The sequence below is a fragment of the Coregonus clupeaformis genome, chromosome 17, assembly GCF_020615455.1.
Source record: "Coregonus clupeaformis isolate EN_2021a chromosome 17, ASM2061545v1, whole genome shotgun sequence".
Classification (NCBI taxonomy): Eukaryota; Metazoa; Chordata; class Actinopteri; order Salmoniformes; family Salmonidae; genus Coregonus; species Coregonus clupeaformis.
The window spans coordinates 6031686-6058782 of NC_059208.1; the positions used below are offsets into that span (position 1 = coordinate 6031686).

Here is a 27097-nt window from a genome sequence, read left to right on the forward strand (position 1 = left end):
GAAGTCCAGAGTTTATTCCGTTTACATAAATAAAACGCACCCAGCGTCAATACGAAACTATCACAAGGGAAAATATTCCACCTTGGCAATAACAAATGGAAGAGTAGCTCAACCGAGCTACTCGCTCTCACAATGAAACAATCACTCACAAAGACAAGGGGAACAGAGGGAACACTTATACACATACTAATTAGGGGAATGAGCACCAGGTGTGTGTGATTGACAAGACAAGACATGACAAGTGTAGTGATGAGAATGGGATCGGCAGTAGCTAGTAAGCCGGTGACGACGAACGCCGAAACCTGTCCGAACAAGGAGGGGAGGCAGCCTCGGCGGAAGTCGTGACAATACCCCAAAATGACAAAGCGAGAACAGGTTTTTAGACATTTATGCAAATGTATTACAAATAAAAATAGAAATACCTTATTTACATAAGAATTCAGACCCTTTGCTATGAGACTCGAAATTGAGTTCAGGTGCATCCTGTTTCCATTGATCATCCTTAAGATGTTTCTACAACTTGATTGGAGTCCACCTGTGGTAAATCCAATTGATTTGACATGATTTGTAAAAGAACAGACCTGTCTATATAAGGTCCCACAGTTGACAGTGCATGTCAGAGCAAAAACCAAGCCATGAGGTTGAAGGAATTCTCCATAGAGCTCCGAGACAGGATTGTGTCGAGGTATCTGGGGAAGGGTACCAAAAAATGTCTGCAGCATTGAAGGTCCCCAAGAACACAGTGGCCTCCATCATTCTTAAATGGAAGAAGTTTGGAACCACCAAGACTCTTCCTAGAGCTGGCTGCCCGGCCAAACTGAGCAATCAGGGGAGAAGGGTCAGGGTGGTGACCAAGAACCCGATGGTCACTCTGAAAGAGCTCTAGAGTTCCTCTGTGGAGATGGGAGAACCTTCCAGAAGGACAACCATCTCTGCAGCACTCGAGGCAAAGATGAACGGAGCAAAGTACAGAGAGATCCTTGATGAAAACCTGCTCCAGAGCACTCAGGACCTCAGACTGGGGGCGAAGGTTCACCTTCCAACAGGACAGCGACCCTAAGCACACAGCCAAGACAACGCAGGTGTGGCTTCGGGACAAGTCTCTGAATGTCCTCGAGTGGCCCAGCCAGAGCCCGGACTTTAACCCGATCAAACATCTCTGGAGAGACCTGAAAATAGCTGTGCAACAACTCTCCCCATCCAACCCGACAGAGCTTGAGAGGATCTGCAGAGAAGAATGGGAGAAACTCCCCAAATACAGGTGTGCCAAGCTTGTAGTGTCATACCCAAGAAGACGATGCTGTAATTGCTGCCAAAGGTGCTTCAACAAAGTACTGAGTAAAGGGTCTGAATACTTATGTAAATGTAATATTTTATGATAAATTAGCAAAATGTTCAAAAAAATGTGTTGTTGCTTTGTCATTATGGGGTGTTGTGTGTAGATTGATGAGGAAAAAATAGAATAAGGTTGTAACGTAACAAAATGGGGAAAAGGACAAGGGGTCTGAATACTTTCCGAAGGCACTGTACATCTTTATGCATAATCAGAATAACTGACATAGGCGGACATACAATATTTTGCAAAATGTTGATATTGTTCTGTCCAAATGCGTGACTACAAACACACAATACAATGTCTAGCCTACGCATCCACCGTAGTTGCTGGAACAATGCTGGAAAGAACAATGTGAAAAGAAAATATCTGAGCCAGCACTGTCTTGTTTGAGCTGGTTTCATGATTGTGTGAAAAGGGTAGAAGGCTAGGCCATAATAAGATCTAAAATCACTCTGATACATGGTGTAGACTACAGCAGGCTAGATCAGCCACCGTGTTCTCCATGGATTTAGACCTGGATTATATTCTGATCCTAGATAGAGAGCTGTCAGATAATCTGTTACCACAGTAATAAAACAACAAAGTCCATATTAGTAGATCTGATCTGGCATGTCATCCTACTACCCCCCTGCCATTGATACCAAACACAGACTCTATCTCTCAGCATAAATAAGTGTAGCATCATCTACAAGAGAAAATCAAGGGTCTCATTTCAATTAGGATATTGATTTATTTTGTTCTGGGGTTGTTTGATGCTTAGTGCCATGAAGAGGCACTCTGTCTGTAATCTAATAGATTCAGCAGCTCAGGAGGTGCTAGATACAGGATAACTCAAAGACTGTGGCCTTCCAAGGATATGACATGTATTGTTGAGTTTCAGTCTATTAGAAGTGATTAATTATTTATCAATGTGAGGGAAAATACTTCATAGTATACAGAATCAATATCAATAACAATACAGTGCTATCATTTCTGACTTTTACCATAAAAGCTCATACACACTTTTGGTATAACAAAGAGGTGACATTTTAAAAGGCTCTGTGACTGTATCTCTGTAACATGTTTTGGCTGTATGGCGTGAAACCAACTAGCAGGCCCTAGCTAACCCTTTAAAGGGGCCATCTGGGATTGGTAAACCCATTTTTGAACTTTTGAATTTGTCCTCAGAACAGCCTCAATTCGTCAGGGCATGGACTCTACAAGGTGTCATAAGTATTCCACAGGGATGCTGGCTCATGTTTCCACAGTTGTGTCAAGTTGGCCGGATGTCCTTTGGGTGGTGGATCATTCTTGACACACACAGGAAACTGCGTGAACAACCCAGCAGCGTTGGGTTGCAGTTCTTGACACAAACCGGTGCGCCTGGCACCTACTACCATGCCCCGTTCAAAGGCACTTAAAAATATTTTATCTTGCCCATTCACCATCTGAATGGCACACATACACAATCCATGTCTCAATTGTTTCAAGGCTTTAAAATACTTATTTAACCTGTCTCCTCCCCTTCATCTACACTGATTGAAGAGGATTTAACAAGTAACATCAATAAGGGATCATAGCTTTCACCTGGATTCACCTGGTCAGTCTATGTCATGGAAAGAGCAGGTGTTCTTAATGTTTTGTACACTCAGTTTATATCCATTTATTCTTGAAAAAGATAACGTATAAAAATAACTGACAAGATTTGTTGAACTGTCTTACGTTAAATCCTGGATTTCCCCTTTAAAAGCACTTCCAGCAGTATCTCCCTTCTAGCCTCAGCCTCGTCTGCAGTTCTAATTGACACCAGATGAGTAATTGAAGCGAAAAATCAAGGCTCTCAGGTAGTTATGAGTTATGATGATTCAGTGCATTTTGATAATGTAAGCTGAGATGAATTCCAGATAATGACCATTAAGCCAAGTCACAGTTTTCCTTCTCCTCTTTTCCTCTTTTCAGAACCTAATGATGGTTTGATGGGAAGCTTCATTTGGCTAAGCGACATTGAACCGATAAACATCAGCTCAGGCTAATTATATATTAATAGTTCAAGTAGTGTTGCTGTGCTGTTCCTTTTAGAAAGCACTCTCAGAGAAAGGCTTACCATGCCAAGTAGGCGTGCTGTTGGACCCATTAATTATAGTTGGAAAAAAAGACAGGCACAGATGTTGGTACACTATAATTTATTTGAGTGCTCTCACTCACTGTAACATATCAACATGCAAAATGTGTTACGGTACATATTTCCTCAGAATCTGTTCAGAATGTACAGCTGGAGTTTAGTGTTCGTTATTTGTTTATTTTCCTATGGTGGACCAGCATCAGAGTTAACAGTGTTGCCATAAGGAACTCTGGGCAGGTGTCTGTGTTCTTGTTCAGGCTGGCCACATAGAGATAGTGGTTCATCTTAGAGTGAATCTGACAGGAGAAAGGCATCTGGTCCCTTCCACAGGATATCACGTCAACTCGCATCTCTCTGTTCCACAACCTCCTAAACTGCATTTTTAATCAGACCTTCAAAGTGCAGGTAGTCTAGTGTGTCTTGGATTGGACGGCTGGAGAAACAAAGGGGCTGATCGAGACCTCAAATGAGCAGGTACGGAAAGGACAGGTTTTTTAAAATTTATTTTTAATTTCACCTTTATTTAACCAGGTAAGCCAGTTGAGAACAAGTTCTAATTTACAACTGCGACCTGGCCAAGATAAAGCAAAGCAGTGCGAAAAAAACAACAACAACACAGAGTTACACAGGTATGAGACCATCATTCAAGCCTTCTGCTACTGTATCCTTGTATTATATATAGGCCCGGCTTTCATGCATCTTTAATACAGCAAGGTATACCTAACGAGCTACCTGAACCTCAGATGTTCCCTACAAGGGATGTTCTCTACGTGGGTACTTTATCCTGCTGGGTAGATGTTTCTCCAGAGCAGCTTCGTTTTCTGCTAATCTATTGTTTTGTGGGGAAAACCTAATATTTTATGAACCGAATATTTGTGAATTATGCATTAACCTGCATTAACCTATATAACAGGTTTGAGGCACCAACCGGTGTGCTGGAGTCTCACTTCTGCAGTGTCAGAGGAACTAACTGTTTTAGTTTGAGTTAAATGTGGTGATGCAGTATACTGCCATGCTTAAATCTACATAGGCTTTCTTAGTATCTGCTAAGTCTCTCTTAGTATTACATTTACGAGATAAGACATCAATTACACATACGCCTTGTCTGGGGTTTTCAGATATTTTAGTAAACAAAACATATTGCATAATGCTTTGTTTTGTTTTGAATATGCAACCGAGGCAGTCTTATAGCAAGGTGTCTGGGGACATGTATTTTCCATGTGTGCATGTGTGAGCATGCGTGTGTGTATGTGTTTGTATTCATGGGTTGTTTGTTTTCTTTCGGGGCCTTGAAATATTGTTCTTATTTTAGTCTTAAGTGGATTGAGACAGTGAACAAGGAGATATTTGAGTCTGCATGGATATGTAGGTCAGAGGAGTTTGTTGGAGCTACTTAGAATTCTAACCCAGATTGGTTGTGACAGCAGAAGACTGTCACACTGGCTGGGGCCACATGTAATGTAATGTTTATGGCTATTACAATGCTGTCAGGCTAGCAGGCACTGTCCTTCTGAAGAACACGGCTTAATCAGACAAGGCTTTGCCATGACAGAGATCGGAGTTCAGAGTTAGTCTACCAGTCAAGGGATGTTGTTCAGAGTTAATACTGTATGAGTCCCACCCTGTATGGCACCCTATTCCTTATGGACCCTGGTCAAAAGTAGTGCACTATGTAGGGAATAGGGTGCCATTTGGGACTCATACTAACTCTGAACTATATATAACTGGTAGTTATTTGATTCCTTTATTAATCTGCCTCCAGGTGACGCAGCATGGGAATTGCATTATTCTATAGTTTAAGAAACCCTAGCAAATATAGTCATATAGCAAATTTTTTGCTGAAAATTGAATCTCTATATGAACTGGTTGGAGACCTGACATCATAATAAAGCTTGTCATGATATGTCTACATATCAGTATGAGCTGAGGACACAGAGATGAGAAATAATAACTCATAAGCCACATTGTTATCCTTTCATGTCTCTGACTGTCTTCTTTACTGTCTTCTGAACATCTCTGTCTCCACAGACTGTTGTATGGAAATATAAAAATGCAATTCAAGACTCCTCCAGTTAGATAAGAAAATGTGGAAAATGTAATTTTTCTTCTCATTGCCATGACAAGGAAACGTCTAAATTGTTTATAGCTGTCAAAATCAATAACATTCTGAAATGTTAAACAATTTATAAAAATTAAAAAAACATTATACCCCCGGTCAATATCACAGTAAAATAATTAATTGTAAGGCTGTATTTCTTTTTGTTATGCAGATGTCTTTTCCAATATACAGTACATTCAGAAAGTATTCATACCCCTTGAATTATTCCACATTTTGTTGTGTTACAGCCTGAATTCAAAATGGATTAAATAGATTTTTTTCTCACCCATCTACACACAATACCCCATAATGACAAAGTCAAAACATGTTTTTAGAAATATACAGAAATATAGAGCCAATACCTTGTAGAAGCACCCTTGGCAGTCATTACAGCTGCAAGTATTTCTGGGTAAGTCTCTAAGAGCTTTCAACACCTGGATTTTGCAACATTTGCCCATTATTATTTTAGAAATTCTTCAAGGTCTGTCAAATTGGTTCTTGATCATTGCTATACAACCATTTTCAGGTCTTGCCATAGATTTTCAAGTAGATTTAAGTCAAAACTGTAACTCGGCCACTCAGGAACATTCACTGTCTTCTTGGTAAGCAACTCCGGTGTGGATTTGGCCTTGTGTTTTAGGTTATTGTCCAGCTGAAAGGCGAATTTGAATTTGTCTCTGTCAGGGCCGTGTAGAAATGGTGTGGTGTGGAATCAAGTGCAGAAGCAGAAGGAGAGTCCAAAATACTTTACTGGAAAATGCAATGCAATAATCCAAAATAGCCAGAGGCAAAACGCACACAGGCGTGAAACACAAGCGCCCAAAACAGGCGCGCAAAACTCCTCTAAATCGAGAAGTAGGCAATACAGAGGTGGCGTACCAAAACACAGGTACGAAACGACACCAACACGAAACAATTACACACAACACAACACTCATAACAGGGAAACTAAATAGGGAGCTTAATTAGACATAACACAAGACAGGTGTGACTAATCAGACAAAACTAGTCAAACAGAAACCATGGAGCGGTGGTAGCTAGTACTCCGGAGACGACGAACGGCGAAACCCGCCCGAACAAGGAGGAGGAGCTGCCTCGGCCGAAACCGTGACAGTACCCCCCCCTTGACGCGCGGCTCCAGCCGTGCGCCCGACTCGGCCTCGGGACGCCCGGAGGGCGCGGCGCCGGGCGCGTAGGATGACCACGATGGAATTCGGTCATCAGGGACGGATCCAGAATATCCCTCCTCGGCACCCAGCACCGTTCCTCCGGACCGTACCCCTCCCACTCCACGAGATATTGGAGACCCCCCATCCGGCGTCTGGAATCCAGGATGGTCCGAACAGTGTACGCCGGAGCCCCCTCGATCTCCAACGGGGGCGGAGGAGTCTCCTCAATCTCGAAGTCCTGGAGTGGACCAGCTACCACCGGCCTGAGGAGAGACACATGGAATGAGGGGTTAATATTCTTGTAATCAATAGGTAGTTCTAACCTGTAACACACCTCATTCAATCTCCTCAGGACTTTAAAAGGCCCCACAAACCGCCGACCCAGCTTCCGGCAGGGCAGGCGGAGGGGCAGGTTCCTGGTTGAGAGCCAGACTCGATCTCCAGGTGCGTACACTGGCCCCTCACTGCGGCGTAGGTCGGCGCTCGTCTTTGTCGACGTATGGCACGCTGCAGATGGACATGAGCAGCGTTCCACGTCTCCTCCGAGCGCCTTACCCACTCATCCACAGCGGGGCCTCGATCTGGCTCTCATGCCACGGTGCCAGAACCGGCTGATACCCTAAGACACACTGAAAAGGGGTTAGTCTAGTGGAGGAGTGGCGGAGAGAGTTCTGTGCCATCTCGGCCCAGGGCACATATCTCGCCCACTCCTCCGGCCGGTCCTGACAGTATGACCTCAGAAACCTACCCACATCCTGGTTGACTCTTTCGACCTGCCCATTGCTCTCCGGGTGGTAACCCGAGGTAAGACTCACCGAGACCCCCAAACGTTCCATAAATGCTCTCCAGACTCTGGAGGTAAACTGGGGGCCTCGATCAGACACTATATCCTCGGGTACCCGTAATGCCGGAAGACGTGAGTAAATAGAGCCTCAGCGGTCTGTAGGGCAGTAGGAAGACCCGGCATGGGAAGGAGACGACAGGCCTTAGAGAACCGATCCACAACGACCAGGATGGTGGTATTCCCCCTGGGAGGAGGGAAGATCGGTAACAAAATCCACCGATAGATGTGACCAGGGTCGCTGTGGAACGGGCAGGGGCTGTAATTTACCCCTGGGCAAATGTCTGGGTGCCTTACACTGGGCACATATTGAGCAGGAGGAGACATAAACCCTCACATCCCTGGCTAATGTTGGCCACCAGTACTTCATGCTAAGGCAGTGCACCGTCCGGCCAATACCCGGATGTCCAGAGGAGGGAGACGTGTGAGCCCAATAAATCAACCGATCCCGGACCTCGAGCGGGACGTACGTCCGACCCACCGGACACTGTGGAGGACTAGGGTCGGTACGCAACGCCCGCTTGATCTCCGCATCGACCTCCCACACCACCGGTGCCACCAGACACGACTCCGGTAGTATGGGAATGGGCTCCACGCACCTCTCCTCTGCGTCATACCGGCGGGACAGAGCATCTGCCTTCCCGTTCTGGGACCCAGGGATGTAAGTGATCTTAAACACAAACCGGGCGAGAAACATAGTCCATCGAGCCTGGCGAGGATTTAGTCTCCTAGCTGCCCGAATATATTCCAGGTTACGGTGATCGGTCAGAATAAGGAAAGGGTGCTGAGCCCCCTCAAGCCAATGCCTCCACACCTTTAGGGCCTGGACTACGGCTAACAGCTCCCTGTCCCCTACGTCATAATTCCGCTCCGCCGGACTGAGCTTTTTAGAATAAAAAGCACAGGGGCGGAGCTTAGGTGGTGTACCCGAGCGCTGAGATAGAACGGCCCCTATACCAGCCTCGGACGCGTCTACCTCAACTTGAAACGGTAAAGTGGGATCCGGGTGCGCCAACACCGGAGCCGAGGTAAACAGGTCCCTCAGCTTACCAAAAGCCCTGTCCGCCTCAGCCGACCACTGCAAGCGCACCGGACCCCCCTTCAGAAGAGACGTGATGGGAGCTGCCACCTGACCAAAACCCCCGGATAAACCTCCGGTAGTAATTCGCAAACCCCAAAAACCGCTGCACCTCTTTAACTGTCGTTGGGGTTTGCCAATTACGCACGGCGGACACTCGGTCCACCTCTATTCTCACCCCTGACGCAGACAACTGGTAACCCAAAAAGGAAACTGACTCCTGAAAGAACAGACATTTCTCAGCCTTGACATACAGGTCATGCTCCAACAGTCTCCTCAATACTCTGCGCACCAGGGCTACATGCTCGGCCCGGGTAGGGCTGTACACCAGAATATCATCAATGTACACCACCACCCCCTGCGCCTGCATGTCCCGGAAAATTTCATCTACAAATGATTGGAAGACTGATGGAGCATTCATTAACCCATATGGCATGACCAGATACTCGTAATGGCCGGATGTAGTACTAAATGCTGTCTTCCACTCATCGCCCTCCCTAATGCGCACCAAATTATATGCGCTCCTGAGGTCCAATTTTGTGAAGAACCGTGCCCCGTGTAATGACTCCGTCATAGTCCCAATCAGCGGGAGTGGATAACTGTATTTAACAGTCACCTGATTGAGACCGCGGTAATCAATACACGGACGCAGACCTCCATCCTTCTTCTTCACAAAAAAGAAGCTCGAGGACGCGGGAGAAGTAGAGGTCCGTATGTATCCCTGTCTCAGAGACTCGGCAATGTACGTCTCCATTGCTTTTTTCTCCTCCTGTGACAAAGGATACACATGGCTCGCGGGAGCGCTGCTCCTATCTGGAGGTCTATCGCACAATCCCCCTGTCTATGAGGTGGCAACCTTGCCGCTCGGGTCTTACTAAACACAAGTGCCAAATCCTCATACTCAGGAGGAATGTGCAGTGCTGACATCTGGTTCGGACTCTCCACCGAGGTCGCCCCCTACGGAAACACCCAGACAAAACCCCTCACACTGAGCAGACCACCCTTGAAGAGCCTTCTCTCGCCACGAAATAGTAGGATCATGGGTGGTTAACCAGGAAGCCCCAGTACCACCGGATACGCAGGAGAGTCAATCAGATAGAGTTGAATCGTCTCCTCATGACCCCCCTGCGTCATCATCCTAAGTGGCGCTGTGAGCTCCCCAATCCACCCAGATCCTAACGGACGACTATCTAAAGCATGTACGGGGAAAGGTTTATCGACTGGAAGGAGGGGAATCCCTAACTTAACACAAAATGTGCGATCTATAAAATTCCCAGCTGCGCCTGAATCGACTAGCGCCTTATGCTGGGAACGAGGTGCAACCTGTGGAAAACAAACAGGCAATGTAAAGTGGACGACAGAAAGCTCTGGGTAAGTAGGGCGCCTACTCACCTGGGTGGACTCCCTACTGTATGGCCTGCCATCTCCCTCCTCAGGGAACCCTCCCCAGCACCTAGCCGCGGTGTGTCCTCCGCGGCCACACTTGGTGCAGGGAGACTGCTCCCCCTCGGGTTCCTTCCTCTTTTAGTTCTAGCGCCAGCCCCTCCCAGCTCCATCGGACTAGGCTCGGAGGTGCTGGAGGGTGGAATGGGAGGCCCCCATCTGGGACGTCCGCGGGTCGTGAGTAGGTTGTCCAGACGAATAGCCATGTCCACAAGCTGGTCAAAAGTTAACGTAGCGTCCCTACACGCTAACTCCCTGCGGACGTCCTCCCTAAGGCTACACCTAAAATGGTCTATGAGGGCCCTCTCATTCCACCCCGCGTCAGCCGCTAGAGTCCGGAACTCCAGTGCGAATTCTTGAGCGCTCCTCATCCCCCTGTCGAAGGTGGAATAGACGTTCCCCCGCCGCTCTTCCCTCTGGTGGATGGTCAAAGACCGCACGAGCGGCGGGAGAACTCCGCATAGGTGACTGTGGCGGGAGTCTATTCCCCTCCATTCGGCGTTGGCCCACTCCAACACCTTGCCGGTGAGACAGGAGATGAGGGCGGAAACGCTCTCGTATCCCGAGGGCGCCGGGTGTATAGTGGCTAGGGTAGAGCTCCACTTGCAGAAGGAAGCCCTGACACCCGGCAGCGGAGCCGTCGTACGCCCTCGGGAGCGAGAGCCGAATCCCACTGGGTTCCGGTGGATGAGTAGGCAGGTTCTCTGGTGGTGATGGAGCGATCGGTGGGGCTGTGGGAACACCGCTGATCTCCCAGCGCCCGAAGAGTGTCCATGACGCCCTCCAACGCGTGCCCGATCCGATTAATGCGATGTTCCTGTCCCTGGAGACGTCCCTCCACGCTGTCGACTTGTGCTCCTGCTGATTCCATCGAAGTGGTGTGTAATTCTGTCAGGGCCGTGTAGAAATGGTGTGGTGTGGAATCAAGTGCAGAAGCAGAAGGAGAGTCCAAAATACTTTACTGGAAAATGCAATGCAATAATCCAAAATAGCCAGAGGCAAAACGCACACAGGCGTGAAACACAAGCGCCCAAAACAGGCGCGCAAAACTCCTCTAAATCGAGAAGTAGGCAATACAGAGGTGGCGTACCAAAACACAGGTACGAAACGACACCAACACGAAACAATTACACACAACACAACACTCATAACAGGGAAACTAAATAGGGAGCTTAATTAGACATAACACAAGACAGGTGTGACTAATCAGACAAAACTAGTCAAACAGAAACCATGGAGCGGTGGCAGCTAGTACTCCGGAGACGACGAACGGCGAAACCCGCCCGAACAAGGAGGAGGAGCTGCCTCGGCCGAAACCGTGACAGTCTCCCAGTGTCTGGTAGAAAGCAAACTGAACCATGTCCTCTAGAATGTATTTTTTATCCTGAAAACTCCCCAGTCCTAAACGAATAAGAGAATACCCATAACATGATGCAGCCACCAGCATGCATTTGGAGAGTGGTACTCAGTAATGTGTTGTATTGGATTTGCCCCAAACATAACGCTTTGTATTCAGGACAAAAAGGTAATTGATTTGGCAAAAAAAATGCATTATTACTTCAGTGCCTTGTTGCAAACAGGATCCATGTTTTGGAATATTTGTATTCTGTACAGGCTTCCTTCTTTTCATTCTGTTAATTAGGTTAGTATTGTGGAGTAACTACAATGTTGTTGATCCATCATCAGTTTTCTCCTATCACAGCCATTAAACTCTGTAACTGTTTTAAAGTCACCATTGGCCACATGCTGAAATCCCTAAGCAGTTTCTTTCCATTCTGGCAACTGAGTTAGGAAGGATGCATGTTTCTTTGTAGTGACTGGGCGTATTGATCCAAAGTGTAATTAATAACTTCACCATGCTCAAAGGGACATCTGCTTTTCTTTTACCCATCTACCAATATGTGCCCTTCTTTGCGAGGCATTTGAAAACCTCCCTGGTCTTTGTGGTTGAATCTGTGTTTGAAATTCACTGCTCGACAGAGGGACCTTACAGATAATTATATGTGTTGGGTTACAGAGATGAGGTAGTCATTCAAAAATCATATTAAACACTATTATTTCTCACAGTGAGTCCATGCAACTTATAATGTGACTTGTTAAGCAAACTTTTACTCCTGAACTTATTTAGCCTTGCCATAACAAAGGGGTTGAATACTTATTGACTCAAACTGTAAAAATGTCAGATAACATAATTCCATGGGGTATTGTGTCTAGGCCAGTGACAAAAATGCTAAATTTAATCCATTTTAAATTCAAGGTATAACACAACAAAATATGGCAAAAGTCAAGGGGTGTGAATACTTTCTGAAGGCACTGTATTCCCCATACTATCAGTAAGGCAGGGTGGGGCAGGCCAAAGATAACTGCATCCCTATATACTCTATCCTCTCTATGAGAATGATTAGGGGGTTGAAGTCAAAGAGAGGAGAGCTAACTGAACAGGTTAGTTGGGTGTATTCCTGGTACCAACGGGCAGGCTGCTGAGTTGAAAGAGGCCTCCTGCAGTGGTGGAGGGGCTCTCAGTCTTACCATAGCTGGGCTGCCAGGGGCTGCAGGGAGGGGGAGTTTTCAGTCTTAATCCTGGACATTATTTGCTGGCTGTACGCAGGTCTGGGCACGTTACTTACCTCACAGCAAAGAACCCGGAGGGAGGGAGGGAGGGAGGGAGGGAGGGAGGGAGGGAGGAGGGAGGGAGGGAGAGAGAGAGAGAGAGAGAGAGAGAGAGAGAGAGAGAGAGAGAGAGAGAGAGAGAGAGAGAGAGAGAGAGAGAGAGAGAGAGAGAGAGAGAGAGAGAGAGAGAGAGAGAGAGAGAGAGAGAGAGAGAGAGAGAGAGAGAGGGGAGATGTAATCTCCAGATTAGGGGCCAAGACGAATTCCTGCCGCTAGACTGACCTTGTCAAGGAGCCAGAGTGAAATTGGCTTGCGGCATGAGGGTCGGCGTGTTGAGCTGAGACTGAACCTTGCATGGTGGGAGGGTCTGAGTGTTGAGCTGAGACTGAACCTTGCATGGTGGGAGGGTCTGAGTGTTGAGCTGAGACTGAACCTTGCATGGTGGGAGGGTCTGAGTGTTGAGCTGAGACTGAACCCTGCATGGTGGGAGGGTCTGAGTGTTGAGCTGAGACTGAACCCTGCATGGTGGGAGGGTCTGAGTGTTGAGCTGAGACTGAACCTTGCATGGTGGGAGGGTCTGAGTGTTGAGCTGAGACTGAACCCTTCATGGTGGGAGGGTCTGAGTGTTGAGCTGAGACTGAACCCTGCATGGTGGGAGGGTCTGAGTGTTGAGCTGAGACTGAACCCTGCATGGTGGGAGGGTCTGAGTGTTGAGCTGAGACTGAACCCTTCATGGTGGGAGGGTCTGAGTGTTGAGCTGAGACTGAACCCTGCATGGTGGGAGGGTCTGAGTGTTGAGCTGAGCGCTTTCTCTTTCTAGGTTCACAGCCAGATACACTGAATCACACCGAATTTGTGTTCATATTACGAATGAAACAAAGACATGCAGTGGCAGTTTGTAGTGATAATTTCTCCATCACAATACAAAGGGTCCTCTGACAAACGGAGATGGAGATGTGGAGGAAGCGAAGGAAGTGTTGACAATTGAAATGTAAATGTATTTTAGTGTGATTTCTGTCTGAGATTGATTTAATGAACAGAGGCAAGGAGTGCCTGGTCTCCTGTTGTGAGGAAACTGACCAGGGATGTTCTAGTGTTGCACAGTTCATTAAGGCTTTGCTTCAGAACATTACAGAAAAATTACATTAAGTTCCTGTTCCAGCATTTCTATTCATTTGGTCCTTAATTTCACTTAACAGCCAAATGTAAGACTCATTATCTCTATTGCAGAAAGAAAACAATAATACTGTAACTTTTAATAAAGAGGAAATTAAAAAACAAACAGTGAATTTGAACTCTTTTATATTAAATGTCAATTTAATGTCAGGTTTTTTTCCCTGTGCTTCAGCCCTAACAGTCCTGTATGTCTGAAAGAACCGAGATAAATTAGTTCAATTCCCTCTGTGTTAATATGCAGTTCTTTTGACCACACAATGTTGCCTGGAGGCTGCAGGTAACCACTTAACCGACTGAAACCCAGAGTATGGCGCTTTTCATCACAGTCTGTCAGTTATCATGGAAATCTACAAAGAGTCACAAGCAGGGGGCAATTTGAGGGGAAAATAGAATCTACATCAAACACTGGGCTAACACAAGACTGACACATTGAAATGACAGCAGGTAGTTCTGGTATTGATCTGTAACCTGGTAGATCTAGCTGTCCAAACCTACGGACCACTTATATTCTTACAAATGTTGTTTCTTTCTTAATATAATATACACATACTATAATGTTGTATCATGACACTTTGTTTGACTGGGAAGTATTTTAGTATTAAGTTGAAACAGAAATATATAGTATGCTTAGGCTACGGTGTGTGTTCACCGCAATGTTTGGTAAATCAACTAAGACACTATTACATTAAAAAAGTACTTAAAAAATATATACGTTTAGTTAACTCTAAAGCACCAGTCTGTTCCAGCCAATTGAGTAAGAATGTGGAGTTAGACAGTTTTACTTATTCTTCTTTATGTAGGAGCCCAAAGAAGCATTTTATTGTAATAATGTTTTGATCATGCTATATCACAGAAACATTGCATAAAATGTGTATCTCTGCTTCTGTAATGTCTAAATTCTCAAAGCTCTGACATGGTTTACCATCACAAAAGTAGACTTGGACATTTTCTGCCTGAGGAAGTTTGTACAAAGACATAATGTCTTTCTTTTGGAAAAACATAACAAAAACAACATGAAGACAGAGTAAGGAGCAGGACAGAATACATTTAGAAGAATAATGTCTAAGCATTTGTCGCCGAACTCATGGTGTGTGACCATTACTGCCCAGGACCACATTGCCTCCTGTTTGGAAGAAATGTAATACCCTTAACCTTATGCATCTATCAACTAGTCTCAAGGAGTTTGGTGAAAATGTCACGGTTTAGCCACCAATGCAACGTATGCATTCCCCACATAGTTTACATGATCAATATTTGATGTGACCGCTATTAGACCTCTGATGCTTGATCTTCTTAATATCACATCGTAACATTTACCCTGTCTGCAATGTGACATTAGAGGACGTAATAACCTCATTGCCCCCCAAACCCCCACTCCAACCCCCCCTCTCCACCCCCTCATCTCAACTCCTCACCGCTCACAGCCTGATGTGGAAGTCAAGCATAATCCTGCAAATCTCCTCCAGTTGAAGCATTTTAAATGGAAGGATGGATGTGGTCTAAATAAGTGCGCTGCTTCTCTTAAGTGATTCCATGTCTAATAGAGGACTAGACAGCTGAGAGCTGGGCCAGGCCCCCTACTGTGTAGAGCCTAGCCGTCACCGAAGCACACTGAGGCCTTCTAAAGCTGTAAATACCATTTTAATGACATATCTATCCTCTTTGATGGAGGAAGAAGAACCACAGCCCCCATCAAACAATATATTTTTCTTGGACTTAAGGATTGAGGCAGGGCCAGTTGAAATGCATCCACCACTACAGTCACCACCGGTTCAGAGGAGGAGAGGGCACTCTTAGTGAAAACTGTATTCTTGATACGTATTCAGCAAACCACTGTGGATATATAACACCAAACTGCAGTTTAGGTTGTTTGGATAGAGGGGACAGCAAGGTATTATAGATGGAATATATCCACACATTTTAGGCACAGATGTTTTAAAATCCTCATAGCCATGAACCTTGGGGGTTTTCACTGACACATCACAGAACTGTTGAAACCAACAACGAGGCATTGACTCATCCACAGGATACTGAATATTGCCCTCAGGACAACCAGAGCATTGAGGAACGAAGACAGGCTCTCTGTAAGGCATGTCGTGAGGCCACATATTAATATTAATCTAGGCTCTCCTCAGAATGTGAGGAATCTACTCCCTCCTGGGATTAGTTGAGGCTTAGAAGAGATTCCAGCTTACTGATACATCTGTTATCCTAGTTAAGATGAATTCTCTTCATCTTTCATTTCATTCTTGGAATATAATGCTGTCCAGCTTCATAGAGCCAGTACATAGTCTCCTTTTATTATTTATTTGATTGCTTTATCAAAACTGTCAACTAACTCAAAGCCTATGTAATTTGAGAAGCAAGACTTCAAGATGCGATGAAAATGATATGCAGCAATTTGAAAGTCAAATCTGGAGACAGCTTGGTTTCAATTTCTTCACATCACTACCATGGCTTTATTAGCCTGTATGCCAAAGATCCAGATGTTACAGATGTCACACAAGTAACAATCTGATATCATGCTAAGCCAGTAGTGCTGTGATGGTCATGGAATTTTGGATGACAGTAATTGACCAGCCAAATGACCACAGTCACCGTAATAACCGTTCGAATAGCAAAAAAAAAAAATACATATTTAATAATAATAATAATAATAATATGTGCCTCTGAGTTTTCAGACCCCTTGATTTTTTCCACATTTTGTTACATTACAGCCTTATTCTAAAATGGATTAAATAAAAATATGTCCTGAGAAATCTACACACAATACCCCATAATGACAAAGCGAAAACAGGTTTTTAGAAATGTTTGCAAATGTATTACAAATAAATAAATAAATACCTTATTTACATAAGTATTCAGACCCTTTGCTATGAGACTCGAAATGGATCTCAGGTGCATCCTGTTTCCATTGATTATCCTTGAGATATTTCTACAACTTGATTGGAGTCCACCTGTGGTAAATTCAATTGATTGGACATGATTTGGAAAGGCACACACCTGTCTATATAAGGTCCCACAGTTTACAGTGCATGTCAGAGCAAAAACCAAGCCATGAGGTCGAAGGAATTGTCCGTAGAGCTCCAAGACAGGATTGTGTCGAGGCAGAGATCTGGGGAAGGGTACCAAAACATTTCTGCAGCATTGAAGATCCCCAAGAACACAGTGGCCTCCATCATTCTTAAATGGAAGATGTTTGAAACCAACAAGACTCTTCCTAGAGCTGGCCGCCCGGCCAAACTGAGCAATCGGGAGGAAGGGCCTTGGTCAGGGAGGTGAACCCGCTCTAGAGTTCCTCTGTGGAGATGGGAGAACCTTCCAGAAGGACAACCATCTCTGCAGCACTCCACCAATCAGGCCTTTATGGTAGAGAGGCCAGACGGAAGCCACTCTTCAGTAAAAGGCAAATGACAGCCCGCTTGGAGTTTGCCAAAAGGCACCTAAAGACTCTCAGACCATGAGAAACAAGATTCTCTGGTCTGATGAAACCTAGATTGAACTATTTGGCCTGAATGCCAAGCGTCACGTCTGGAGGAAACCTGGCACCATCCCTACGGTGAAGCATGGTGGTGGCAGCATCAAGCTGGGAGACTAGTCAGGATCGAGGCAAAGATGAACGGAGCAAAGTACAGAGAGATCCTTGATGAAAACCTGTTCCAGAGCGCTCAGGACCTCATACTGGGGCGAAGGTTCATCTTCCAACAGGACAACGATCCTAAGCACACAGCCAAGACAACGCAGGAGTGGCTTCGGGACAAGTCTCTGAATGTCCTTGAGTGGCCCAGCGAGAGCTCAGACTTGAACCCGATCTAACATCTCTGGAGAGACCTGAAAATAGCTGTGCAGCGATGCTCCCCATCCAACCTTGAGAGGATCTGCAGAGACGAATGGGAGAAACTCCCCAAATACAGGTGTGCCAAGCTTGTAGCGTCATACCCAAGAAGACTCAATGCTGTAATCGCTTCAACATAGTACTGAGTAAAGGCTCTGAATACTTATGTAAATGTTGTATTTCAGTATTTATTTATTTATTAACAGAATCTTCTAAATACCTGTTTTTGCTTTGTCATTATGGGATATTGTGTGTAGATTGATGAGGAAAGCAATTTAATCAATTTTAGAATAAGGCTGTAACGAAACAAAATGTGGAAAAAGTCAAGGGGTCTGAATACTTTCCGAATGCCCTGTATAACAGTATATATGTCATGATTGCTTTTTATTATAATTTTTTTACGCACATTTTCTCCTCTCCTCTGCTTCTGACTGCATGTACTGAATAGACAGTAGCGGTACGTGGGTAAAATCACTGGGGAAGCCAAGCCAGGAAGAAAAGCCATATTACAATCTATGTGTTGTGATAATTGCGTTGTTTGCTCTATAACCTGTTAGTTCATATGCCTTGCCTCCGTGATATATAGGCCTAAGGTCGAGACAATAAGAAGACACAGTTGCAGAATAAATTCAACCACCTTTGTTTAATCACAAAACCGGAGAGCAACATCTGTCTGGTGAAGTCCACGAAGCATATTGCATGTAACAAACAGTTACATGACCTACAGCATGGTCAAGCAAGTTAATATTTCGGACATTTTCGGACTACTAAACAACTATTGATTTAGAACACCGGAGAGTTATCTCGAGAAAACAGGAGCTGCCTCCACTATTCCAGCACTATTTCAACTTCAACATTTCAACATCATCAAATCACCTATGCTTAGTCTAATACAGTGACAACTAAAAGATTCCAAAAACAATTTAGTCCAATCAACATATGCTAAATATAATGTGGCTGTCCATGGTACTGATTTATCTGTGTGTGTCAGTGTGCACAAGTAGAAAAAACATGTTGACTCACCCTGCTTGTAGAGAAACGAAATGCCATCCTCCTCTCTTTCATGTTGCCTAAACAGTCTATGACTCTGTCATACAGTACGCTTTTAGTTTTTGTTGTCATAGGCTACCTGGCTAAAATGCTTGCTCGCTAGCCTAACTTCCTTTCATGAGCAACAATTAGCCAGCTAGTTAGTATTAGCCTACTTCATCTAGCTACATATTGAACTTATATCCTCTCAGGCCAGAGGCACAATTTATGAATTTATGGTTGGATCAGAGTCGCAATCATAAACATTGGTCAATTTGTATTTTTGTTGGTCAATTTTTGGGGGAAGCCTGGCTTCCTTTGGCATCCATGAATACACTCCACTGTGAATAGAACGGGCATCCCCATTCAAATCAATGATGGCAAAATGAGTGGACTGGCGGCCATTGCGAGTGTACCCATAGGAGCAAAGCAGGAAGTAAAATATGTGCTGTCAAATCACATGACGAAAAATGCATACCGTTTCATGAGCCACATCAGTTAACATCAATTGAATTAACATCATACATTACCATGGAAATTATTGCATCGCAGTACCAGGCAGCCATTGCGAGTGTAGCCATGAGTTTACCAGTCAAATTGCCAGGGTTAGAGGTTCCAAGCTTGTTCTATCCATTGTTGTGACGTGACTTTCATTAATGTGATGACTGTTATTTATCGAATAATTACCTACTATGTTTAATTGTTACTAGATTAAATTAATCATGTAACAATTAACTAATTAGGAATTTGGGGCACCACGGGAGAAGTTGTTTAACGAGTTACCATCTCCCGAATTAAACTCAATAATATATAGATATCGATAACAGTCACTTATTAATCATTTACCTCATGTCAGTCTCATTCTGAACGTCGCAGACTTCTTGAATCTGCACAAACCTGAGTCTTACTGATCATTCCATATCACACAAATTGATTTGATTATTTATTTACTACCAAACTAAATGATAACACAGGATACACAGGATACAGTCAAAACTGTTCGCTGCTCTGGCACCCCAATGGTGGAACAAGCTCCCTCACGACGCCAGGACAGCGGAGTCACTCACCACCTTCCGGAGACACTTGAAACCCCACCTCTTTAAGGAATACCTGGGATAGGATAAAGTAATCCTTCTATCCCCCCCTTACCCCACCCCACCCCCAAAAAATTAAAATAAAATACATATTGTAAAGTGGTTATCCCACTGGCTATAAGGTGAATGCACCAATTTGTAAGTCGCTCTGGATAAGAGCGTCTGCTAAATGATGTAAATGTAAATGTAAATGTAATACACACACGGTATAGGTTATTGATTAGAAACTTAATACGATGACGACAGGTCCCTAGTGGACTAACGCAATATGACACTTGTTACAAAAGATGGAGAGTTAAAGAAAGAGAGAGAGAGGGCGAGAGGAAGAGATGCAACACTTGGATACATTTGGGAACAACTCTCACTGTAATTCTAATACCTTGCCCCGAACTGCCAACCCTTTTGGGTAAGAAGTAATGCATGTATTTACGTGTTGAAGATCTTCGTCATGTATCTCTGTTGGACCCAGGCCTTTGTGGAAAGGGTTTGATTGGGCCTTCTCTTTCGGATGGGCCTTCTACTTCATTCTAAGGTGTAAGGCTCTGATTGTCCACAAGAAGTCACAATGTCCTTCTTCTTAGTTGTCTGTTTACTTTCACTAGTTCTGGAAGTTGTCTTCTGAGGACGGCTAATCAGCCGTGTCGATGATCCCCAGTGGGGTGATGAGAGCAGTGTAGTAGACGATGGTTTGAAGTAACAGGATGGTCCCACTTAAATTCACCTTCTTAGATACAGTACTTAGAACAGCTACTCAGCCGTAACCTTGATTGTTAGAGAGGCGACTTTGTCGTCTTCACCTCGTGTTGATTTTCAGGGTCGTAACCAATGGAGACAAAAGCTGCAGCTTCAGTCTGTCTGGTCTGGTATGTTAATTCTTAACTCAATCTTTTATACCCTCGGGTAAAAAGGGGCGTTTCCATCATACTGACAAGCTCTCTGAGCTCCCTCGGGCGTGGCTAGTTACTAGGCAAAATATCATCATCACTATGATCTTGTTAGAACGCTAAAATCACATTCCTATTTTCACGAAAATATTGTCTTCCTCCTTGATATTTTCTACACAAGGTAAAGGATGTAAACACAGTGTAAAAGCTCTTCAAGTTACAATGTTTTCATTATAACGCCTTTATACCATTTTTAATGACATCACAAAATATACATTAATTTTGCATATTCCATTTCTCATCATTCCCAACATTCAGATTTTGAAATATATTGTCCAAGTGTTCATTGCTGGATGTTGAAGTTTTTTTTGGGCTGCAAAACCTTCGGTAACAAAGGGATAGTTATTTCCCAATACTGAGGAGCAAAGGGAGACACTCCCCTCCTGCCTAATTTACCACAGAGTGTTAAGGTGTCAAAACCGATATGAGGCCTTTCATCCTCACCCAGGAGAGTCATGACACCATCCTATTGTTATGTGTGCTTCTGCTGCCTTGTGGTCATTCAGTCAGCTTTTCGTAAAAAAAATTCAACAATATTGACGGTTATTTGATTTTCATGATGGTCTTCATCCATAACTGTCGGTTACATGGTTATACGGTAGTTGTGCCAGCCCTATTAGGAAGTACAGTGCATTCGGAAAGTATTCAGACCCCTTGACATTTTCCACATTTTGTTAGGTTACAGCCTTATTCTAAAATGGTTTAAATTGTTTGTTTTTTCTCATCAATCTACACACAAAATCCCATAATGACAAAGCAAAAACAGGTTTTTAGAAAAAAACATTATAATTTATAAAAAATAAGAAAATTCAGACCCTTTACTCAGTACTTGGGTGAAGCACCTTTGGCAGCGATTACAGTCTCGAGTCTTCTTGAGTATGACGCTACAAGCTTGGCACACCTATATTTGGGGAGTTTCTCACATTCTTCTTTGCAGATCCTCTCAAGCTCTGTCAGGTTGGACGGGGAACATCTCTGCACAGCTATTTTCAGGTCTCTCCAGAGATGTTCGATCTGGTTCAAGTCCGGGCTCTGGCTGGGCCACTCAATGACATTCAGAGACTTGTCCCGAAGTCACTCCTGCATTGTCTTGGCTGTGTGCTTAGGGTCTTTGTCATGTTGGAAGGTGAACCTTTGCCCCAGTCTGAGGCCCTGAGCGCTCTGGAGCAGGTTTTCATCAAGGATCTCTCTGTACTTTGCTCCGTTCATCTTTCCCTCGATCCTGACTAGTCTCCCAGTCCCTGCCGCTGAAGAACATCCCCACAGCATGATGTTGCCATTACCATGTTTCACCGTAGGGATGGTGCCAGGTTTCCTCCAGACGTGATGCTTGGCATTCAGGCCAAAGAGTTCAATCTTGGTTTCGTCAGACCAGAGAATCTTGTTTTGAATGGTCTGAGAGTCTTTAGGTGCCTTTTGGCAAACTCCAAGAGGGGTGTCATGTGCCTTTTACTGAGGAGTGGTTTCCGTCTGGCCACTCTACCATAAAGGTCTGATTGGTGGAATGCTGCAGAGATGGTTGTCCTTCTGGAAGGTTCTCCCATCTCCACAGAGGAACTCTAGAGCTCTGTCAGAGTGACCATCGGGTTCTTGGCCACCTCCCTGAACAAGGCCCTTCTCCCCTGATTGCTCAGTTTGGCCGGGCGGCCAGTTCTAGGAAGAGTCTTGGTGGTTCCAAGCTTCTTCCATTTAAGAATGATGGAGGCCACTGTGCCTTTCCAAATTATGTCCAATCAATTGAATTTACCACAGGTGGACTCCAATCAAACTGTAGAAACATCTCAAGGATGATCAATAGAAACAGGATGCACCTGAGCTCAATTTCGAGTCTCATAGCAAAATATACTTTTTTTATACATTTGTTACAATTTCTAAAAACCTGTTTTCGCTTTGGCATTATGGGGTATTGTGTGTAGATTGATGAGGAAAATTGTTTATTTAATCCAATTTAGAAAAAGACTGTAACGTAATAAAATGTGGAAATAGTCAAGGGGTCTGAATACTTTCCGAATGCACTGTATATGTCCATAGAGAATGGGTGTGTTTCTATTGAAATCCTCCCTCCACTACCCCAGTTAAAGTGTCCACTGACCAGTGCTAGCCTGAAGGCTTCGGTTCTGCCCTTGGTCCCTTCCCCACCTGGCCCTCCCTGGCCCCCGCTACATAACCATTTTATTGGGTCCTGAACACAGATGTTATCCATCTCATTGAACCTTCAAGGTTATATCTTCAAATACATCAAAGGTTACCTTCTAAACGGGAGGAACCATCGCGCCCAATATTTTCCATACCCTAGAGATATACTCACCTCTCTACATGCAGACTCCCTCATTATACATCTTCATGAGGTAAAACATGAAAGCTATTCAAATGTCTGGGAAAGTCAAATTTGATCTACCTACTATTATATTGCAAAATATTACAAACCAGACAGAGAGCTTTGTCCAATGGCACGATGAATGACTGTGATATGATTAGAACCTGTGACGTCACGAGAGGCTACACAGCTTTCAGCGGGATTGCTCAAGTAGTGCAAGGAGACAAGGTTCAAACAAAACAAGGATTTTATTATAGGTCTTGGGAAATTAACGAAAATATAACAAAATTCTGTTCTCTTGTGGCTCTTTAAGGGTTAACAGTTCAGGGATGTCTCTTCCACATCCAAAGTCATAATTCTCACTCGCTCAGATAACTTTTCCCCAGCCTTACTGTAGTCCACGTTGCAGCTAGTGGCCAACCCAGCAAAAAGTCCTTCCAAATGTCTCTCACGTATTTCCACAGGTGCATATATCCAAAGGTGAGTATTTCTCACAGGTAAGTATCTCCAAATCCTTATATTCCTCATGGAAGTGGACGTGCAGCACTCTTGTCCTCCAGAGAGCCCAGGTTGGAGACTGTGTCTCCTTTCCTTCCCCAACCTTCAGCCCATCAGCTCCTCATTTGTTTCAGCTGCGTGGGAAGATTGGCCATAGAGGGGTGGGGTTCCCGACCATACCAGCAGATGGAGCCATAGCTGTCTGGGTTTGCAGCCACCTCAGGGGGATGTAACGTCCCTCCAGGACACAGCCTCTCGTGACATCACACATCCCCCTCCTCGGGACCGACGTCCTCGTCGGTAAAGGCAGCGAAGAAGGCATCGCGCCGCAGAGGGCGTCCCCGCTTTGCCGTGGTGCTTGCCAGACTGCTCTCTCTTCAACTCCTCCAACTCTAGGACCAGGGACTCAGCCTCCTGTTGTCTCTCCTTGAGTTTCTTACTGAACGCATCCGCCTTGGTTTTAGCAGAGTTTAGCTTCTGTTGAGCAGCTTTCAGTTCCTTCTCTCTCTCTGCCTCCGCATTCTTCATCTTGTTCTCCAACACCTTGTACTTCTCCTCTGCCTTCTTCTGGACCTCCTTACTACTGCGCAGGGTCTCCTCACACTCCTCGATGGTCCTGCGCAGCCTCTCCAGCTCCTCCTGTTGCTTAGGGAAGGAGCTCTGTTGGAGTTTAGCCTGGAGGATATCTAACTCTTCTGTCTTCATGTCTAACTGTTGCTTTAACAAACGATACCTCTCAGCGGTCCCCTTCAGACCAGACAGTTCTTTGTCCAGATTCTGTAGCTCCGTCTCTGTGTCGGTCTGGGCACCTGCCATCCCTATCAGAGCCCGGGCGGGAGTGAGTAACTCGGAGGATTGCACCGGAGCCTTCCCAGGATGAGTCTTGCCTCTCCGTTTCCGAGGTACTCGGGTTATCCTCTCCTGAGACTCTCTCCAGAGTGGGTAAAAGGCTGGGCAGTCTCGTCCAATTAGGACAGGGACGGGGAGGGAATCAACCACCCCCGCCCGTGTGTATGGTCCCGTGTGCTGGTCATTGTAAGTTCAGTAATGGGGTATTCTCTGGTGTCCCCATGGACACAGGAAACTGGGAGGACTTTCCCCGGGGTCAGACACGTTGGGCCCACCAAATCCTTACGCACCAGGGTGGCCCGGCTACCAGAATCCAGTAAGGCCTCCACATCTTGGTGATTCACAGTTACCGGGCAGGTGGGGGGTCGATCTGGGCCGCCATCTACGACTCCCAAGAGCGAGGCAAACCGGTGTGTGGGTGCTGAGCTGGAGGACTCCGCAGTGGGCATAGGTTCATCGGCTGGTTTCCCACACTGCCAGGAGATATGTCCCATCTCCCCACACCGGTAACACTGTCGAGTTTCCCCCTCCTGGTGTACTCTTCTTGGACCCGCCTGGTTTCTGGCTCCCCCTGGAGCCGGGATAAGTCCTGACGTGGCTGGGTTCGAGACCTTGGGGTCCTTTGGACGGGTTCTTCCCATTTGTGGTGGGGCCGCCCTCCTGGGGTCTTTTTCGGGAAGCATTCAGCATCTCCGCTGTGGCCTGGTACTTTTCCACAGCTTCCACGGTCAGATCAGCCGTGGTCAAGGCCTGTTGACTGATGAACCGTTTTGCCTCATAAGGCAGGGCGCGTGGGTAACGATCCACCACAACGGCCTCCACCACCGCCGCTGCTGTATTCCTCTGCGGATCCAGCCATTTCCTTGCGATTCGGACAAGTTCATGCATCTGCGCCCGAGGAGGTTGGTCTGGTTGGAAGGTCCAGCTGTGAAAGCGCTGGGCCATACCAAACTTTGTGAGTCCATATCTGCTGAGGATCTCAGACTTCAGGGCATCATATTCAGTAACCTGGTCAGGGCCCAGGTCCCGGACAGCATTCAGCGATTCCCCGGTTAGGAAGGGGGCTAACAGACCAACCCACTGTTGCTTGGGCCAGGCTTCCCTAGTGGCCGTGGCCTCAAATGCATGCAGGTATGCCTCAATGTCATCGGTAGCTCCCATCTTAGATATAAAGTCACTTGCCTTTATTGGGCGGGTATTTTGGACCACCCTCTGTCTCTGCAACTGCAATTCCTCTGCCTTCAGAAGGTTGGCTTTCTTTGCTCCTCCAAGAGAGCCACGTTTGCTTGCATCTGGGCTTGCTGGCCAGCAACAAGGGCTTTCAATATGTCCTCCATTTCAGTCGGCGGGGGGAGCCTACGGCCAACTTGGAAAACTGGGTGATCAAACCTTCGGTATCCTCCTCTGACATGCACTATTAACGCTTGAGCGTGCCCGTATTCTCCACCATCTGTGACGTCACGAGAGGCTACACAGCTTTTCAGCGGGATTGCTCAAGTAGTGCAAGGAGACAAGGTTCAAACAAAACAAGGATTTTATTATAGGTCTTGGGAAATTAACGAAAATATAACAAAATTCTGTTCTCTTGTGGCTCTTTAAGGGTTAACAGTTCAGGGATGTCTCTTCCACATCCAAAGTCATAATTCTCACTCGCTCAGATAACTTTTCCCCAGCCTTACTGTAGTCCACGTTGCAGCTAGTGGCCAACCCAGCAAAAAGTCCTTCCAAATGTCTCTCACGTATTTCCACAGGTGCATATATCCAAAGGTGAGTATTTCCCAAAGGTAAGTATCTCCAAATCCTTATATTCCTCATGGAAGTGGACGTGCAGCACTCTTGTCCTCCAGAGAGCCCAGGTTGGAGACTGTGTCTCTTTCCTTCCCCAACCTTCAGCCCATCAGCTCCTCATTTGTTTCAGCTGCGTGGGAAGATTGGCCATAGAGGGGTGGGGTTCCCGACCATACCAGCAGATGGAGCCATAGCTGTCTGGGTTTGCAGCCACCTCAGGGGGATGTAACGTCCCTCCAGGACACAGCCTCTCGTGACATCACAAACCATATCCAGGTAAATTACAACATTGCCAAAAGAGCCTATTTCACAGTTGACTGAGCCATAAAAATGTGTGAGCCTGAGCGACAACAAACCAACCGGCAAACTGGCACACGTAAAGGCTATTATTTCAGTTCAACAAACTCCTGTGAGAAAATGGACAAACATCTTTTGATCCTTTGATCACGTTTTGAATGTTTGTCTTAATCATTTATAGTCATTGACTCTTATCTTGCTTTTATCTTTCTCCTTGTAGAAATCGAAAAATTACAAAAAGATGAAGGAAAAGAAGAAAAAGAAGAGAAGTTCATCGACGTCGTCATCAACAAGAACATGAAGCTGGGCCAGAAAGTCTTAATACCCGTCAAACAGTTTCCCAAAGTAAGTAGTGCTGGATTTGGGCTAGAGATTTTCAGATCATATTGTGCAACTGCAAACAAAGAATAGTTTCTATTCAGTTAGCCTCTGTGATGTGTTTTCTATTTTAATTTTACTTCAAGACAACAAGCAGCTGACAGTTCAAGTATTTATTTTGAAACAATGAAAAGCAACGCCTGTATAACTAAGTAAACATACAAGTAAACAGTACAGTAACTACAAGAAGACATGACAGAATTGGTCCATGATCAC

The 27097-nt window shown here is 45.3% G+C and overlaps 1 protein-coding gene across 2 annotated transcripts in view; it reads left to right on the forward strand.

The window, feature by feature from the left end:
- The window catches only part of LOC121586520 (KH domain-containing, RNA-binding, signal transduction-associated protein 3-like), a 165999-nt gene that overhangs the window by 61795 nt on the left and 77107 nt on the right, over positions 1-27097 (forward strand). For both annotated transcript variants that reach the window (XM_041903268.2, XM_041903267.2), the window contains exon 2: positions 26724-26848. In XM_041903268.2, the coding sequence (XP_041759202.1) occupies positions 26724-26848 (125 nt within the window). The remainder of the gene's footprint in view (positions 1-26723; positions 26849-27097) is intronic.